The 17,377-nt window shown below is 51.7% G+C and overlaps 2 protein-coding genes across 3 annotated transcripts in view; one reads left to right on the top strand and one right to left on the bottom strand.

Moving 5' to 3' along the window:
• The first annotated feature begins 2,351 nt into the window (after positions 1 to 2,351).
• Positions 2,352 to 11,623, top strand: GALK1 (galactokinase 1). Of its 2 annotated transcripts, XM_024214152.2 has the most exons (8): positions 2,352 to 2,652; positions 5,365 to 5,554; positions 6,270 to 6,389; positions 7,400 to 7,535; positions 8,847 to 9,028; positions 9,737 to 9,887; positions 10,707 to 10,869; positions 11,357 to 11,623. In XM_024214152.2, exons 1-8 carry the CDS (start codon positions 2,485 to 2,487, stop codon positions 11,426 to 11,428), a joined length of 1,182 nt encoding a protein of 393 aa, XP_024069920.2. In that variant the 5' UTR covers positions 2,352 to 2,484; the 3' UTR covers positions 11,429 to 11,623. The 2 variants fall into 2 exon arrangements, with proteins under 2 accessions (XP_024069920.2, XP_029768076.1); XM_029912216.1 differs by lacking the exons at positions 10,707 to 10,869; positions 11,357 to 11,623 and adding an exon at positions 10,049 to 10,268.
• Positions 11,624 to 12,033: 410 nt separating this feature from the next.
• The window catches only part of ITGB4 (integrin subunit beta 4), a 56,154-nt gene continuing 50,810 nt past the window's right edge, over positions 12,034 to 17,377 (bottom strand). The window contains exons 38-40 of the mRNA XM_026654428.1: positions 16,837 to 17,001; positions 16,190 to 16,306; positions 12,034 to 15,538 (exon numbers count right to left, since the gene is read on the bottom strand). Of these exons, the coding sequence (XP_026510213.1) occupies positions 15,399 to 15,538; positions 16,190 to 16,306; positions 16,837 to 17,001 (422 nt within the window). The 3' untranslated portion in view covers positions 12,034 to 15,398. The remainder of the gene's footprint in view (positions 15,539 to 16,189; positions 16,307 to 16,836; positions 17,002 to 17,377) is intronic.

Below are 17,377 nucleotides of genomic sequence, written 5' to 3'. Positions count from 1 at the left end.
AACATCCAATCAACGACATTTCTTCACATTACTGTCTGCACTACAACCATACAATTCAATCATACTATAATAATTAACAAGGCCAAACTAGGGGTGTTTGCAATGACAAATAGGAGGACTGTGCAAAACACGTTAGCCTCAGGGCTATTAAGGCATGACAGAGTGAGATTTAAAACTAACTTGGTAAGTGAAATTTTAGTATCTCATTGAAACACACATTGTAAAGCCTTTCATCATGAGAATGAAAGGGGTTTTAAATTAATATTTGTGCCTTCAATTTTACTGCTATAATATTGCTTAGAAACTACAAAGATGAGTGCTATCAAAACAACCCCTACATTATCAAAACAACCCCTACATTAGATAGATCCGCAACTCACTTAAGGATTCTCTGGACATTTGCAAACTGAAAGAAAGCTCACCTGAATGACACATTGCTCTTACAGGTTACAGATAAAAACAACGAGGAGTCCTTGTGGCACCTTAGAGACTAACAAATGTATTTGGGCATAAGCTTTTGTGGGCTAGAACCCACTTCATCAGATGTAGAAATGGGTTCTAGCCCACGAAAGCTTATGCCCAAATAAATGTTAGTCTCTAAGGTGCCACAAGTACTCCTCATTGTTTTTGCTGATACAAACTAACACAGCTACCCCTCTGAAACAGGTTAAATAAAATAAATTAAATTAATGGAGATATCCTATCTCCTAGAACTGGAAGGGACCTTGAAGGTCATTGAGTCCAGCCCCCTGCCTTCACTAGCAGGACCAACTACTGATTTTGCCCCAGATCCCTAAGTGGCCCCCCTCAAGGATTGAACTCACAACCCTGGGTTTAGCAGGCCAATGCTCAAACCACTGAGTTCTCCCTCCCCCTTCCTACAGATAGGAAATGTTGCTGGTAGCCCTGCAAGCTCATAATGCCACATACAATTAATCATCATAAATAATTAATACGTTTTATTTCATATAGCATCTTTCATGCAATGCATCCCAAAACCTTATACCTTTTTTTTTTAACTTCTCCAGGCCTCAGTCCCCTCATCCATAAGATGACCTGGCTTCTTAAAAGAGTTGCTCAGAGGCTGTTAGTTAATATGCCATGCTTCCTTCCAGTGGAATAAAAGTGCGATGGTAACACATGAATCCCAAACCCCATGATTTGAACTTGCACGTATTAAAGGCAGATCTTTCTAGCAGGTGGAGAGGCTGACATCACTGTGATAAATGCAGTAAAGATGGATGGATAAAGAGCTTGAGCCAGCAGGGAGAGGGAAGGCCGTATGCCTAACAGAGATGCCCCCCCCCATGATTTTGTCACTCGCAAAAATTTTTTAACAAAAATGGGAAAAAAAACATTTTTTCTTCTATTTTTTGGTTTCCATTGAAAAACCAAACTAAGAAAATTGATTTTTTAATATTCTGTGTATTTATCTATTGCAACTGACAACCACTTTTTTGGGGGGGGGGTTGCTGAAAACTGAAAAATGTTTGGGGTTTCAGTTTTTCAAAGAAAATCAACATGGCTGTGATGGAAATGGGCATTTTTGGATCCAATGGAGCTCCTGGGACATTCATATGGAACTATGTGAATCTGGAGAACCACCCCAGAAAAAGGCTATCTCCTCTGCCTCTCCTTTCCCTCCCCTTTGCCTGAGACAGCCGCACTCTACCCTCATATCTGAGGCCCTGTCTGCACTAAGGTCGTTTTCCATACATTGCTCACCTCTGTTAGCAACACTGGGAAGGCTATAGAGAGGTCACCAGCTACCACCAGGGTTTTTAACACTGTGCCAAGTACCCATGATCAGGGCAGGTCTAATGGATACTGTTAAAAACAGCAGCAGCCAGTGGCCCCTTTACACTAGGATTTCCAAGGGAGCTAACACCAGTAGAGCTGAGCTGGTGTTAGAAAAAAGTGCAAACTGTCCCTTCAGTACTCTCAGGGCCTGAGAAGTGCTGTAGGTACCGATGGAATGGCCACTCCTTCACCAAAAGCAATGATCTCCTGGGAAACCCACCCTGCACAGGAAAAGTAACCACACTTCATCCAGCAAATGCTCCCTGGTTCTCCACTCCTGCAGCCCCTCCTTTAGAGCCAGAGCGTCCCAAAGGAAGACGTGGGGTTTTCTACAGCGACTGGAGCATATAGGCAGCTCCCCCATTGTGTGGCTGGGGGGGTCCTTTCTGCTTTTAGGGTGCGCCCTTCTGGCGCGCTTTGAGATCCTCTGGTGGAAGATGCAAAGAGTTAATCACTGAACAGGGTTACTATTTAACTCGCCTGATGTGGGAGGCGAAATGACTGACCCGAGCTAAAGAAATTCACCAGCTCCAGGCTAAGGGGCGGGGCAGTAAAGAAGCCTCCAGCGCAAGCAGGAAGCGGGAGGAGGCCCACGCGACCTGGCCCGGGAGTTGTTGGTCCAGCTGGGCGTTCCGTGGTGGAACGTTGCAACACTGCGTTCCTAGCCCCAGCTCCCTGCAGAGCATGGCCGGGCGAAGGGAGGCCGATCTCGGCTCGCTGCTGGCACAGGCCCGGGTGGCGTACCGAGGGGCCTTTGCAGGGGCGGACCCTGAGATCGCGGTGTCAGCCCCCGGCAGGGTGAACCTGATCGGAGAGCACACGGACTACAACCAGGGCTTCGTGCTGCCTATGGTAAGGGGGAGGGCAGAGGGGCTGGACTTGGGGGGCCCCGCCGAAGCATTACTTGGGCTGTGGTCATGCCGGCCCCCCCCGCCTTCCCCCACGAGTTGGGTGCAGTAAACCCAGGCACTTCGGTACCATCCCGTTCTTTCATAGAGGAGCGGGGGATCCAGTCCGCATTGTTGCGAGGGTCGGGAGCAGAATCCTCCACGTTGCTGTCTCCCTCCGTGTTTCTGCAGCCCCCTGGCTCGCGAGACGAACACTTGTCCCGCGTGTTTGTTACACGGGGCGTCACTGCAGAGAGAGCCACAAAATGAACCGCCCCTTCCCCCAGAACGGTGGTGGAATAAAGAGCCCCCCTCCCGCCTCCTGAGAGAATCACAACACTCAGACTTGCTCCCAGTCCCAGCAAAACTATCACTACTGAATTCTTCCCGCTCCGCTACAGCCTCTATCAGCACAGTGCTGTACAAACGGTAACCAAGTCACTCGGCTCGGGATGTTGGATTGGATTATGTTGGAACTGGAAAAGGTTCAGAAAAGGGCAACAAAAATGATTAGGGGTCTGGAGCATCTGCCATATGAGGGGCGATTAATAAGACTGGGACTTCTCTGCTTGGAAAAGAGATGGCTAAGGGGCGGGGTATTATAGAGGTCTGTAAAATCATGACTGGTGTGGAGAAAATAAATAAGTGTTATTTATACTCCTAACACAAGAACTGGGGGGGTCACCAAATGAAATTAATAGACAGCAGGTTTAAAACAAACAAAAGGAAGTATTTTAATCACATAGTGCACAGTCAACCTGTAGAACTCCTTGCCAGAGGATGTTGTGAAGGCCAAGATTATAACGGGGTTCAAAAAAGAACTAGATAAGTTCATGGAGGATAGGTCCATCAATGGCTATTAGCCAGGATGGGCAGGGATAGTGGCCCTAGCCTCTGTTTGCCAGAAGCTGGGAAAAGATGACAGGGGATGGATCACTTGATGATTACCTGTTCTGTTCATTCCCTCTGGGGCACCTTGTATTGGCCACTGTCGGATGGGGTGACCAGACGGCAAATGTGAAAAATCGGGACGGGGGTGTGGGGTAATAAGTGCCTATATAAGACAAAGCCCCAAATATCAGGACTGTCCCTATAAAATTGGGACATCTGGTCACCCTACTGTCAGAAGACAGGATACTGGGCTAGATAGCCCTTTGGCCTGACCCAGTACAGCCGTTCTTCTGGATAAAAATCAGGCCTCAGGACAATAAGTCCCCCAGTTTAGTAAACTGTTAAGATTTCCCCCATCACCGTGTAATGGTTTTTGGCCTAGCTGTGGCTATCCAGTGGCAATACTGCCAGACATGCAGTATTGGGTGTGTTGGGAAGCACATTTTAGCAGCCTCTTGGCCTGGGCTTGGATTAACTTCCCCAAATGAGAATTCTAGGTCACAGGGTAACGGAGAAGGTAGGAACCATTCTCATCTTCCTGCCATTCCAGGAAACCAACAAGTGTCAGACAGCGGACTTAGAGCACCACCGTGTGGGCACAGCGCTAGGAAAAACAGCTTTAGGCCAAGATTTCCAACCATGGATGGCTCCTCAATCCTTTTTTCTGGCATCTAAATAAATGGCCTAATTTCCAAAGGTGCTGAGTGCCCTTCGACTTCCTGCACTCAGCAGGGCTTTTGAAAATCGTGCCACTTATTTAGGTGCTTAAATATGGATTTGGGAGCCTGTCTTTTGACGATCGTGGGCCTGGCCTGTAATTACAACTCCATCTCCTTCAGAGCTGCAGCCTTGCCGCTGAGCATGACAGGTAACATGGTCCTGGGTAAATGAGATTACAGATGGGTTGTACTGCCCTTCCCCTATTCCCAAAGTATGTCTTGAAGCAACCACTGGGCAATTAAACTGCTTCATTCTCCTCCTTTTCTTTACTCACTCTATAGTTTCTGCCTCTCTAACTTTTAATTTGCAAACACGTGTTGATGCAGACAGAGTTTTCTGCCCCTTCTGACTGCCTGGGGCAAATCCTGACTCCAATAACTTGATCTCTGACTAGGACTTTGTTTGGCAGTGGTAACATTTGGAAACCCTAGGAGAAAAAGCTAGTGTGATGCCCTCACTTTCCATAGAGCCTGGGCTGTGAGGATGGCATTTGTGATGCGATGACCTGTCCACTAGCAGCTAGGCGGAAGCCATTATACTGGTTTCCTACAGGCCACCAAAGAGCTAGCACAGAACAGGAATGCCTTTGGGTCTCCTGCTCTAGGATGGGGAAATCAGTGTTTTTTTCAAACTTTTTCAAGGCTGCTTTTCATGTGAACAAACTGGCCCAGGGAATAAAATCCTGACCGGGAGGCAATCCTAAAAGCATCATCTCTGCACACGTGTATAATTCTGCCACTGTGTATAGGAAGGCTGGTGTCTCTCTGGGGGCAGCGTTAAGGTTGTTTGGGTATCTTAGTTGCAGGACATGGCAGCCAAGCCATCGCCATCCTTGTGATAAGAGGCACAAAGTAGCAACTGGTTCATAGAGAGTGGGAAATTCCTGCTCCTTGGGGCTCCAGCCTGCTCCCTGTGACCAATTTCCCAGTGGGAGCAGGATCCCAGCCTTAATGCCAGATATCTCTGCACTGTCAGTTGCACTGGTTTTCCGGAAGCAGGACGTGTTGCAGGTTTCCCTCATTTCCTTTTGCACTGAGTGGGGTTCAGCCAACGTCTCTCTCTGCAGGCCCTGCAGCTGGGCACCGTGATGGTTGGGAGCCCAAGGCGGGATGGAACGATATCCATCATTACAACCGCGGAGGAGGCAGAGGAGCCCAAAAGGGTGCAGTTTCTAGCTCCGACAGAAAGAAACACCCTGAGGCCTGGGGAACCTCACTGGGCCAACTATGTGAAGGGCGTGATCCAGCATTACCGGGGTAAGGTCCAAACGCACCTGGGCAGCGGGAGAGCTGCTTGGGTCAGCAATGTTTCTGCAGGCTCTCAAGATGCAGCGTGCTCTGGTCGGGAGGGTGGGTGTTACAGTGGGACTGAGACAGCTGAACATTAGTGAAACCCAGCTGATCCCTGCAGCTGCTGTTCCATTCGTGTCTTGTCTGCGACTACAAGATAGATGGCACCTGGGTTTCAGGCACTCTCTGCCTCTACCAGGCAGCCTGCCTTCCTGCTCCCAGAAGTGACTGCTCCATGGCGGAACTGGCGGTGAGTAAGGGATATCTTCCTCCACTGCCCTTCCCTCTCCCTGAAGCTGCTGCCCCAGCACTGGGCTGCAACTATAGAGAGACCAAACAGCAGTGGGCCAAGCGTGGTATGAGGATACAGCTTGGTTGTCTGGATTACCTCTTGGGAGCGAGAGCGGAAGAGTTAGACGGGCCTTAACCAGCTCATTACGGCTGTAGTTCTCAGCTCCTTGCAGACGGCCTTCACCTGCCCTCTATCCAGTCGGACACAGCCTGACGGCTACTGGCCTTTCTAAACTGGACATAGTTCCCCCAGCCTCTCTCCAACGGCAGCTGCCTCCCATGGGGTGTTGTACTCCCAGGGGTGTCACCAGTCCAAGTCCACTTCATTTTCTGTCTTGTCTCTGGATGGGCTCATTCTCCTTCTCCCCTTTGTTTTTTGTCTCCATTACAGCCGGTCCTCTCCCGGGCTTCAACGCAGTGATAGCCAGTAACGTCCCACTGGGTGGTGGCCTGTCTAGTTCAGCCTCGCTTGAAGTGGCTACGTATACCTTTCTGCAGCAGCTCTGCCCAGGTAACACAGCAGCCGGTTCATCAGCTCCACAAGCCTGGTGCAGGAGAGAACCTCTCTTCTGGGATCCTCTGTGCCCAATCCAGGCGCTGGCCAAGAGACACTATAGGAGATGCTGTGATTCCAGTTCTCCACTTCACCACCACTGAGAGCTGCATCACAGCCACTGAGCTGCTCCCCCTTCTCAGAGGTGGAGCCCATCCCTTCCAGCAGGGCCCCTCCAGATCCCTGGCTAACTCTGCACACGACTAATAGGAACTCTCTCTCTCTCTCTGTTGAGAATCAACCAGGAAGTTCTTTGGGTTGGCCAGGATGGGTGGGTGGGGAATGCTCCTTTGGGAGCAAGTGTGAGAAAATAACAGCACTTCCACCCTTCCCCGCAAGTGTATCAAATCAAATTCTGGCTGAAGAACGTGGCATCCAACATATGGTGACTGGATTGGTCCGTGCAGCCTGGTACCCTGTCTGTGATAGTAGCCAGCACATGTGATGCCTGAGAAGAAGACAAATGTGCCCCTCACCCTGGGGAAGGGTGTGCCTAGATTGTGCAGTATTGCACATGGGTGGGGAAGATTCCTTGTGATCCCAGCTGGTACATGATCAGCAACAGAATTAAGCACAGAATATGCTACATACAAGGTTTATACCGCCCTTAAGCTCTGTTCTGGGGCCTTGTGCGGGCTCTCTGCAGGGGGGTGAGTTTCACCCAGGCTGCAATTCCCCCTCTGCTTGCATCGCTGCAAACGTTATTAGCAGAGATGGGTTCAAGCCACAGAATTTGGATTTGGAGTCCGAACTGCCTAAAGCAGCCAGGGTTTTAGTTGGGAGTGATCTCTAGCTATAACTCCAGCCCTTTTTAAACAGGCAGCTGCAGTGCTGGCTCTGTAATGAAAGAAAGTGAAAATGAGCTTTAGTTCCCCCCCCCCCCACCCCATCCCGCCCCTGGGTCTCTTGGGCAAGGTGGGAAATGAAGCAGGCACCATGCTAATCTAGCTCTCTCTCATTTGGCACAGATGATGGGGACTTAGTAGCCAAGGCTCTGGCATGCCAGAAGGCTGAGCACACCTTTGCTGGTATGCCCTGTGGGATCATGGACCAGTTCATATCTGTGATGGGCAAAGAGGGCCATGCATTGCTGATAGACTGCAGGTCAGGATACGGACTCATAGCTTATTGTACCATCTAATGATGATACTCTCCACTTCTACAGCACCTTCCCTCCGAGGATCTCAAAGCGCTTCCTCATCATCTGCCCACGAAGCCTCATAACAGAGGCTTGGAGAGGTGTAGGGCCAGACACCCAGTTACGTTAAGGCCCCTTTGTACCACTCTGGCAGTGTGAAGGGCTGTGGAAGTGAATTACATTTATACCCGGAGTGGCATAAAGGGTCCTCAGCCTAAATGAGAATTTGTCCTTGGTCACGCTGTGTGACCTTGAGCAGACCAGCAGGGCTGGGATTACAGCCCAGGTCTGCTGATTCTCAGTCCTGTATTCTGCCCACTAGACCACACTGCCTCCCACAGAGCAGAATTGCTGCCTTGTCCCGAGCTGCGCCGTGTAACTCTTATGTCTAGTGTCTAGCTGGCTGGGCAAGGGCAAGCCTAGCCTGGGAATTTGGACAGCAAGGTGAGCTGCTCCCCACTGGAACTTGTAGCATCCCGTGACCTTCAGCCAGTGACAAAGGGTCACAGTCCCCACTATCCAGCGCCCCCCAGCTTTAGGGACCGAGCCATTCAGACACAAGCCACGGAGATCTTGGGATAGGGCCACAAGATGGCTCCATGGCTGTGGCTGCCGGATAGCCTTCCACAGGGTTATTATTATGGGAATGGAATGACTTGAGCAGTAAAACCCTGACAGAAATCAGGTCTGTAACTTCATGGTAAAAATCCTTACAGGATCATGGCCAGTAAAACCCATCCTTGGAGGGCCAGGAACTCCAGAGTCACTGTTGAACATTTCCATTGCAGTAGTGCCTGCTGGCCAGGTGCTAGGTGCTGTACAAACACCGAATAAATGACAGCCCCAGAGAGCTTAAGGTTAAACTGAAGAGCCCCCAAACACCTGTGGTAGCTTATGTAGAGGGTAAACTCTGTGGGGGGAGGACTAGCTTTATCGGCGCATGCAGGCCCTAGTAAAATAGAGCCCTGACTTGGGCCTGTGGCTGATACTGCAATACAATTGGTGAGATGATGAAAATGCAGCATCAAAGTGCCCAAACCACCTTAACTCTGCCCCTTTAGAATGCCAGCCTCCCAGCTGTGTGGGTGGAGAGCAGCTCTAACACTGGCTTCGTTCCTAGGTGGCTCTGAGCCTGAGAGTGATGTCCATGGCCTCGCTGTAACGCAGGCTCCTGAGGCGCGCCAAGGTGGCTGCTCCGACGCAGCTCCCGCTCGTCAGGGGCTTGGGTGGAAACAGGAAGTCCCACCCCTGTGACCCTGCTGTGACCTCTGTTCCAGGTCGCTGGAGACTTTCCTCTTGCCTTTGACCGACCCCAGCTTAGTGGTTCTCATCACCAACTCCAACGTGCGGCACGCGCTGACGGGCAGCGAGTACCCTACGCGCCGGCGCCAGTGCGAGGAGGCAGCGAAGGCTCTGGGCAAGGCCAGTCTGAGGGAGGCCTGTATGGCCGACTTGGAGGGTGAGTGGAACGTCTTCCTTGGGTCACCAGAACAGTCTGCTGCAGCCTAAAATCTTGTGAGACAGTGTGGGGAGCGAGCTTGGCGACTGGGGATGGGGGGAGGAGGTGGTGGGAGAGGGGCAGGTTGGGGAGCAAGCTTGACTACCATGGGGAGGGGAGAGGTGGTGGGAGAGGGGCAGGGACGGCGTGGGGAGCGAGCTTGGCGACCATGGTGGTGCGGGGAGGGGCAGGGACGGCGTGGGGAGAGAGCTTGGTGACTTTGGGGTGGTGGGGGCAGAGACAGTGTGGGGAGTGAGCTTGGTGACAGGGGGTGGTGGGAGGGGGCAGGGATGGTGTGGGGACCGAGCTTGGCGATGGGGGGGCGGGGGGAGGCGGTGGGAGAGGGGCAGGGACGGTGTGGGGAGAGAGCTTGGCCACTGGGGGGGAGGAAGGTGGTGGGAGGGACAGTGGGCAGCGAGCTTGGCGATGGGGGGGGGGGAGGCGGTGGGAGGGGGCAGGGACTGGGGAGTGGGCTTGGTGACTTTGGGGGGGTGGGGGGGAGGAAGAGGGGCAGGGACTGTATGTGGAGTGAGCTTGGTGACTCTGCGGGGGGCAAATAGAGAAGTGAACTCAAAAGGTGCTGGGCGGCATGGGGCTCCATTCCAGTTGGTGCTGTTTGGAGGCTCTAGGCCATGGGTCGCGTTTCAGTCCAGCCTTGTGCGTCTCCAGCTGCCCGGGCCCTGCTGAGTGAGGAGGTGTACCGGCGCGCGAGGCACGTCATCGGAGAAATAGAGCGCACCTCCCGGGCGGCGCAGGCGCTGCAGGCCAAGGACTACAGGACGTTTGGGAGGCTGATGGTGGAGAGTCACAACTCCCTCCGGTACGGGCATCGCCAGCCCCGCTGGGTAGGGACACTCCAGCTGGGGGTAGGGTAGCAATAGCTCTCAGGGCCCAAGGATGGGACACAAGGATAGCAAGGTGGACAGCTTCAACCACGAGATTTCCCGTGCAGCGTCTTACCTAGTCTCTCCCACCGCTCAGCGTTCCGGAGGGGAACAACCTGCAATAAGTGACGGACTTTAGGAATAATTGCAGAGAAGATCCTGTTCTACAGCCTCGGCGTTGGTCTGTACCAGAGGATTCAGAAGGAGGCCTCTGCCCCTGCTCCTCAAGCATGCCCATGGCCAGTTACCCAATCAGGGCCGGCTCCAGGCACCAGCCCAGCAAGCAGGTGCTTGGGGCGGTCAAGGGGAAGGGGCGGCACGTCGGGCTGTTCGGCGGCGGGTCCCTCTCGGTGGGAAGCACCTGCCGCCTAATTCCTGCCAAAGAAGAAAGCGGCGCGGTGGAGCTGCCGCTGGAGTGCCGCCAATCGCAATTGCTATCTCGGCTTTTTTTTCCTGCTGCTTGGGGCGGCAAAAACCCTGGAGCCAGTCCTGTACCCAATACCCCTACCACTGAAGGGAATGTGCCAGGCTAACCCTAGCAGCTGGGCCTGCAGTTTGAGAGGCTTTGCCCTCTCCATTTTGGCTAGCAAATGCATGTGTTTCTAGGACTGGCCCTGAAATTCGACCTCAGGAGGAATCAAACGACTCTTCCATCTCCCGCTGCAGCCAGGTGCTATAGGGCTGGGTGTGTTAGGAATGTGTGTACAGGGATGCGGCACTGGCAGGCTGCCCAGACTCGGGTTTGTGTTTCCCAGGGATGATTATGAGGTCAGCTGTCCTGAGCTGGATGAGTTGGTAGCTGCAGCGCTGGAAGTCAGTGGGGTTTATGGCAGCAGGATGACGGGCGGAGGCTTCGGAGGCTGCACTGTCACGCTGCTGGAGGCTGGAGCAGCAGAGGAAGCTCTGCAGCACATCAAGGTACGTAGCCCTTCTAACGCCATAGCTCTGGCCTTCAGCCTGGCCTCAGGATTTGCAGCACAGAGCCCGGCTCCACCAGCGTGAGTGGAGAATTCTGACCAGGCAAGGTCGAGGCAGAGGAGGATCAGGCGCATGGAAGGTGGCTTGATCAGGCTGGGATAGTGAGACAGACGAGTGTCTCCAGAGAATATCCCCGGAGAGTGACTAAGCAAAGTGACACATAGCTGGAGACATTGCTTGGAGGACTTGGATTGGTAATGAGGCTATAGGACCTTTGGCTCGCTAGGGCACTAGTCTCAATGTGACCATCTTACTAGTCCCATCAGATGGCCGTACCGAAGTGTATATGAAATGAGTTGTGGTTGGGGGCCAATAATGCTCAGTCTGGCAGTAGCTTCCCTGAATGCATTCTGATCGCAGGGCCCATTGCATTAGCATGCAGACTCTGTTGGACCCTTCAGTGTTTGCTTCTCCTTTTGTCTCCTAGGAGAAGTACAATGGCACAGCTACCTTCTATTTCACCACGCCTTCAGATGGGGCAAAGGCACAGCCTCTGTAAGGAGCGACTTCCCTTTCTGCATAGGGCTCTGACCTCCGGGTCCTCAACGGCGTCAGAGGAAAAGTCCTGAGCCAGCTGCCTTCCCCCTTCCTCCTGGAGGAAATCAAACATGACTCTGTTTCTAACTTCACAACGGAACACAGGGAAATGTACAAACCTGCGCCACTCAAGTAATAAAACTAATTTTGCACAACAGTTCTGCCTCTTGACTTAACCATCTCAGTCCAAACCACTGGAGACCATATTCTGATCTCAGTTACACCAACATGTGTGAGACTTACAGTCCACAGAGTTAACCCCAGTGTAACTGAGACCAGAGACTGATCCAGATTACTGCAGTGGTATGGGCAACATGTAGTGGCAGTGTAGTAATGCCTTGCATGAAGCTTAGTAATTACTGAAGGGAAGTATAGGGACTAGGATGACTGAGGGCCATGTGCCAAGTCGCCTGAGAGAAGGAGTCACCCATATGCTGGGAGCATGGTACATCCTAGCCCCTGTAACTCATCTCTTGCCAGCTGGCACAACTGCCAATCTTTACCTCTGAATTTTTGCAATGAATGGGGCAGCCAGACTATAGAGAAAATTGTTTATTAAGTGCAATATAAAGCCATGTGGTCCAGAACACCTGTGGACAGATTCTTCCTTGGTACACACCGGAAGTATTCATGTGCCAACAATTGTACTTATCTCATGAAAGCTACAAAAAAGTCGTTATGTTCTATTGTGGCTCTTCTATACAAACCTTTTTAAAAGGGCAGGTTGTTAGAATTGGGATCAGCCACCAGGGTGCATTCTGCCCCAGATAATTTAATTAACTCTTTGGTTACAATTATTGTATGAACTCTCCTGTGGCAGCGAATCAGTGTGTTATAACTACAGTACAAGGTACTGTGATGCACAGCGACGGGAGGCTACAGTCAACGTGGTGTAGCTTTGGTGAAGTGCCACTTTAGCTGAAAATACGTCCATGTCTAGGAAAAAACTAGTCGCCGAGAGCCCTGGAAGCCAGGAACTGAAATATAAGGCCAACTGGACATTCATTCAGTAACTAAATATTTCTAATGGGCTGTGTAAAACCACATTTGGTTTAATTTGTAACAGACCAGGCTTCTTGTATTTAGATCAAAAACTAAACTAGCCCCAGTTCCCACCTAGGTTTAGGACAGGATGGTCATGCACAATGGGGAGAACGTGTGTATATTAATCTCACACACACACACACACACAGACAGACAGAGGGGTCTGGCTCACAGGGAAATCAGTGGCAAAATTCCCATTGAAGCCAGGTGCAAGATTGAGCCCTTGAAATGGTCTGTCCTGGGAGCTCTCTCTGGTTCTCAAGGAATGGCTGAGAAGTTCCATAGTCCGCTTCAATAAAACCAACGACACCTCCAGGGAATAAGGGCAGCTATTGTTTTTGTTCCGCGGCCTTTGAAAACTGGCCTTACCCATGAAAGGTGGGAGCTGCCGTTCTCACTAGGAACAGTTTCCAAATGCTCATGAGCAGCTCCCCTGCTAGTCGGCTGAGGGTGAAGTTGAACCAGTCCACGCTCAGACCCCTTCAGAGCCAAATGTCAAACAAGAGGCAATTCAAGAGCATTTCTCATTGGTAGATTTCAAAGGTGGGTCCTGCCATCCCCATCTGACAGATGTGCCACATGGCACCAGGGTGTTAAGTGTCTTGCCCAAGCTCAGGGAAGGAGTCAGTGGTACAGCCAGGGCTAGAACCCCCTAGGGGTTTTGCCTCCCAATCCACAGCTCTAGCTTTTGGCCCATGCTGCCTCAGCTCTTGTTCAGCCAGCTAACGCTGTTCAACGGCCTGGAGGGGCTTACGGGGAGATTTTCAAAGGCATAAATAGGAGCTGCCCAATTCCCACCGACTTCCTATGGGAGTTGGGTACTTAACTGCCCTTTGGGCCTTTGCAAATCTTCCCTTAAGTCTTTAGGTTAATAGCCATATTAAACATCGGCACAGCTGGGTTGGACGTGTGGCTACGGAACTGGGCTACGGAACCTGCGGTTAGTACTGTACATTATGATCAGAAACGCTCGCCTCAAAGACACCCCCTCGGGGAGAGGGTTGGGAAGCGAAACATACGAACGAGTCACCCCGCTGGCATAACTTAGTGCAGTGTTTGCAGAGGCGTGTGGGACAGAAAGGCAAAGCTCCTCCCCCCACCACATTGCCATGAATGCCCTAGGGAAAGTGAACATACAGAGATTCCAGCACCACCGGGTTGGGAAGTAGCAGGGAGGGAACGCAGCAAAGGGCATGGCAAGATGCTAGGATGCCTCATCGACCCAGAAGCTAGACACACGGCAATAACTCTAGTAAAGGATCACTGGACAACGGTCAGATGCACGACAGCCCCTACTACTCTCAGCCTTGGGTAGCAGGACCGTGGGAGCGACTTGGTTCACGCAGCCACAGCCTTGCCACCAAGCGGTAGCCATGCACGGCAGGGTTCCAGCACAGTTCTTGGCCCCAATGTGGTCTGAGAATGGCTGATGCTGGGGAAAGAACGACGTGGCTGAGGCTAACAGTTCATCCACTCTAAAGGAGAGCGACTGTCCCGCCCCCACTTCTCTCTCTGCTGTCACCTTGTAGTTACTGGGTGACAGTGGAATGTAATACACTACAGGGAGTATTTGGGGCAGGGGATCAAAGGCCTTTACAAGTCACGCAATGTTATCTGCCTAAGCTGCACTAAAGCTCCACTGTGGGGAAAGTGACACCAATAAGGATTTGGGGTCTTAGGTTTATAACCAAGTTGGTCTTTCAACAAAACAAAAATATTACCCATTTATAGTACATTTCTTCCGATCCTACGCCACTGAACTAGCAATTCTGATTCTTCCCTTGTAGTCCTCCAGGCTTTACTTGGCCTTCGCCCAAGAGTACGCTGTAGCTACAGTAAGACTGGACTGTTGTATGCTTTGCAGTACACAAGCTCCTCGATCCAGGATGCTGTAGGAGGTTGGGTTGCTGTACTGCAGAAATCAACAGTGGAGGATTTAGGTACTGATCTAAAGCCCATTGAAGTCACTGGGCGTTTTCCCATTGGCTTTGGATCAGGCTCCTTAACCAGTCTCTGCTATTACAAATGTTTCCCAAAAGCTGTGTGTCTTTAATGCTCATTGTAGCTCTCATTTACCTAGGTTTCTTTATAAAATAATAAAATATATTTATATATATGAGGAAAACTGTACAAGAGTTCAGCAAAATTGCATCATAGAGCATTGTGGGTAATGCTATGCAAATTAAGGCTATAATTTGTTACTGCAGTACCACACATTAGCAGCAGGGGGCTTTACACAAACAGGTGCGGTAGGCATGCAGCGATTACCCTGACCATCTACATTGCAACACAGGCTCATAAACAATAGAACTGTGCACATTTGCAGAGCACAATGGAGTTGCCTCCCACTGGTGAAATGAACAGGGGGGAAAAGCAGGGCTGAGCCAGCAGGTTGGAAAAATAAAAGTGACCATGCATGACAGGTAGCACACAAGACAGAGGCGGAGCTGGATATTTAAATACAAACCAAAGCCCAGTGCAGACTCCCAGCAGGAGGCCAGCCATGTGAGAGTGGGTAGGCAGCACATACACACAAAGTCAGCTGGTAAGGATTATACTACACGGGACTCCAGAAACGGCTGGCCAATGACCCTGCACTGAGAAGCCTCTGCGACAGACCACTCAGTGGAGATGCTAGGCCGGCCAGCCCGGAAACGGAGCGCTCCAAATGCCAATCACACACTTGCCATCCCATCTGCTGACGTGCCGCCTCCACGGCGGTGGGCTTCAAAGGAATGACCAGCGTGTCAAGTGCCACTGCAGTTCTATGCCCAGGTGAGATTAGGTGGGCACGGCGGCCCAGAGCCTGGAAGCTGACCATAGCATGAGCCTGCCTGAAAAGCTCTGCAGTCTGAACACGCACACCCCTTTGGCAGCCTCTCCCCAGCTCAGTCTTCGAAGAACTGTGTCTCCATCTGTTTGGTGAGTGTTCCGCTGGACATCATGGTCCTACTGACGAACTCTTTGGTGACCTGCTTGGTGAGGGTGCCACTGCTCTCCACCCGCTGGGTGGTCATCAACATGCCATCTGCAACAAGAGGAGCAGGTCAGCCGTGGGCATGACGGCCTACGTGAGGTGCTGCCCTGGCTCTATCCCGGCTGGACTGTCAGACAGGTATCTGCAGGAGGAGCAGTAGCTTTTGGGCCCTAGCCTGTGTGTTGGGAACGAAATTCTCTCCCGGACCCCACATGAAGGCCGTCAGCCACAGCGGGACCTGGGCTGCGTTCAGGAAATGCAACCATGGCGCATTTCAGACTGGCATCCACCCAGTACTAGGGGAGGCAGTGCTGCAGCGAGGACAGAGAGGAGTTGGTTCAGTTCCCATTGACAACAATTTATTGTGTCTCAAAATCATTACCCCTTGGCACCAGAGGGGTGAAGGGATGGGGATATTTAAATACAATTTTTTAAATTGTTCATTTTTCCTCTCTCTTTCTCCTTTCGCCCACCCTGCTGAAAGCCTATAGCGTTGAATAGCCTTGAGGAGCCCTCCAATAGCCCCTCCCTGGATGTCTGCAGAGCTAGGACCCTGAGATCTATGGGCAGTCAGGATTGTGCTGTAACTATTCACTACACCAGGCACCTTCCTTTGCACTGGCCGATACCAACGACTGTGACTCCGTACAACAATCTGCCCCGTCTCCAGGGACTGAAGCATTCCAGACAGGAAGCCCTTACCTGTGTAGTAGGGCTCCAGAGAGGAGTGGCTGATGGTGGTGGTGGTGTTGTATTCCGCGGGGAGGTTGTACACTTCCTCTCTCATGTATTGCTGCCCTCCGAACTGTGAGAAAGCTCCTGGAGAGAAGAGGAGAAAAGTCAGCTCGGGGAATGTCGCAGGAGCTGTACGATCACATGGAGCCCCTAGCTACCCGTCACTGAGCAATCAACGCCAACGACCCTCTCCCTATACCACTAGGCAGAGAGCTTATGTCATACTGTTCCATTAGGAGCCCTTAAAGAAAGAAATCTGAAGAATGCTCACGAGAGATTGGGAGGCTGAAAGACCCTGTGAGGTGGCTGCTGGGTCTTGGGGATGCACAGTCATCGAAAGAAGAAGGTTGGCAATAAAGTAATAAGTTCTCAGACTCCTTTCTCACCCAAGGATCTCAAAGCCCCTTATAAATATTACATTAACCCTTGCTGCCCCCGGGAGATATGTATTATCCCCATTCTACAGATAGCGAAACTGTGGCACAGAAATTGTTTCACCAGCAGAGGTGGAACGAGAACCCTGGAGTCCTGACCCAGTTCCTGGCTCTTCCCATGACTGCCATCCCCCACAGGTTGTCTTTTGTTCCCCCACATATACACAAGAAATGTGGTACCTCCATCTTGAGACTCAATGGTGATGATGCCCTCTCTCTCTGGCCCAAACCCTTGGGTGGTCTTGGCTTGCACTTTGAACTTGTAGGGGATGTTCTCGCTCAGGTAGGGCACGGTCAGGGAGGTTTCCGGGTTGTCCCCCTCCACATAGATATTCCTGGGTTCCCCTAATCCAAATGGAAGCACGGTATGAAGAGAGAGAATACAATGGTTCCCTAAAGCCCACCATCCTTCCCACCAACTTCCTCCCCACTCACCCCCCAGCTGCTACCCTCCTGCAGTTTCCACCACCCTCTCCCCTGCCCCACTTTATTCTTGTCTCAGCCCTCATCCCCCCCCTTATGACATCCCTGGTTCTCTGTCGAAAGATCCCCATTTCAGTACAGGGCTGGGTCTCAGGCCCAGCCCTCCCCACTAAGGCTGCTCAGGGATTGAACGGAGCGGGAGGCTCTGTTCCTGGATCAGGTCTGCAGCTGCGACGTGCTACGCTTTAGCCCCAGCAAAGGGATAATTTGTCACTTCTCCGATGGCTTGTTTCCAGCC

The sequence above is a fragment of the Terrapene carolina genome, unplaced genomic scaffold (genome assembly GCF_002925995.2).
Source record: "Terrapene carolina triunguis isolate 2854851 unplaced genomic scaffold, T_m_triunguis-2.0 Scaffold192, whole genome shotgun sequence".
Lineage (NCBI taxonomy): Eukaryota > Metazoa > Chordata > Testudines > Emydidae > Terrapene > Terrapene triunguis.
This window is presented reverse-complemented; position numbering and strand designations above follow the sequence as displayed.

Excerpts from the sequence above, each read along its gene's own strand:
- GALK1 (XM_024214152.2), top strand. The coding sequence starts at position 2,485 with ATGGCCGGGCGAAGGGAGGCCGATCTCGGCTCGCTGCTGGCACAGGCC. Across the intron at positions 7,536-8,846 it reads GCATTGCTGATAGACTGCAG|GTCGCTGGAGACTTTCCTCT; the intron begins GTCAGGATACGG and ends CCTCTGTTCCAG. Across the intron at positions 9,029-9,736 it reads CTGTATGGCCGACTTGGAGG|CTGCCCGGGCCCTGCTGAGT; the intron begins GTGAGTGGAACG and ends GTGCGTCTCCAG.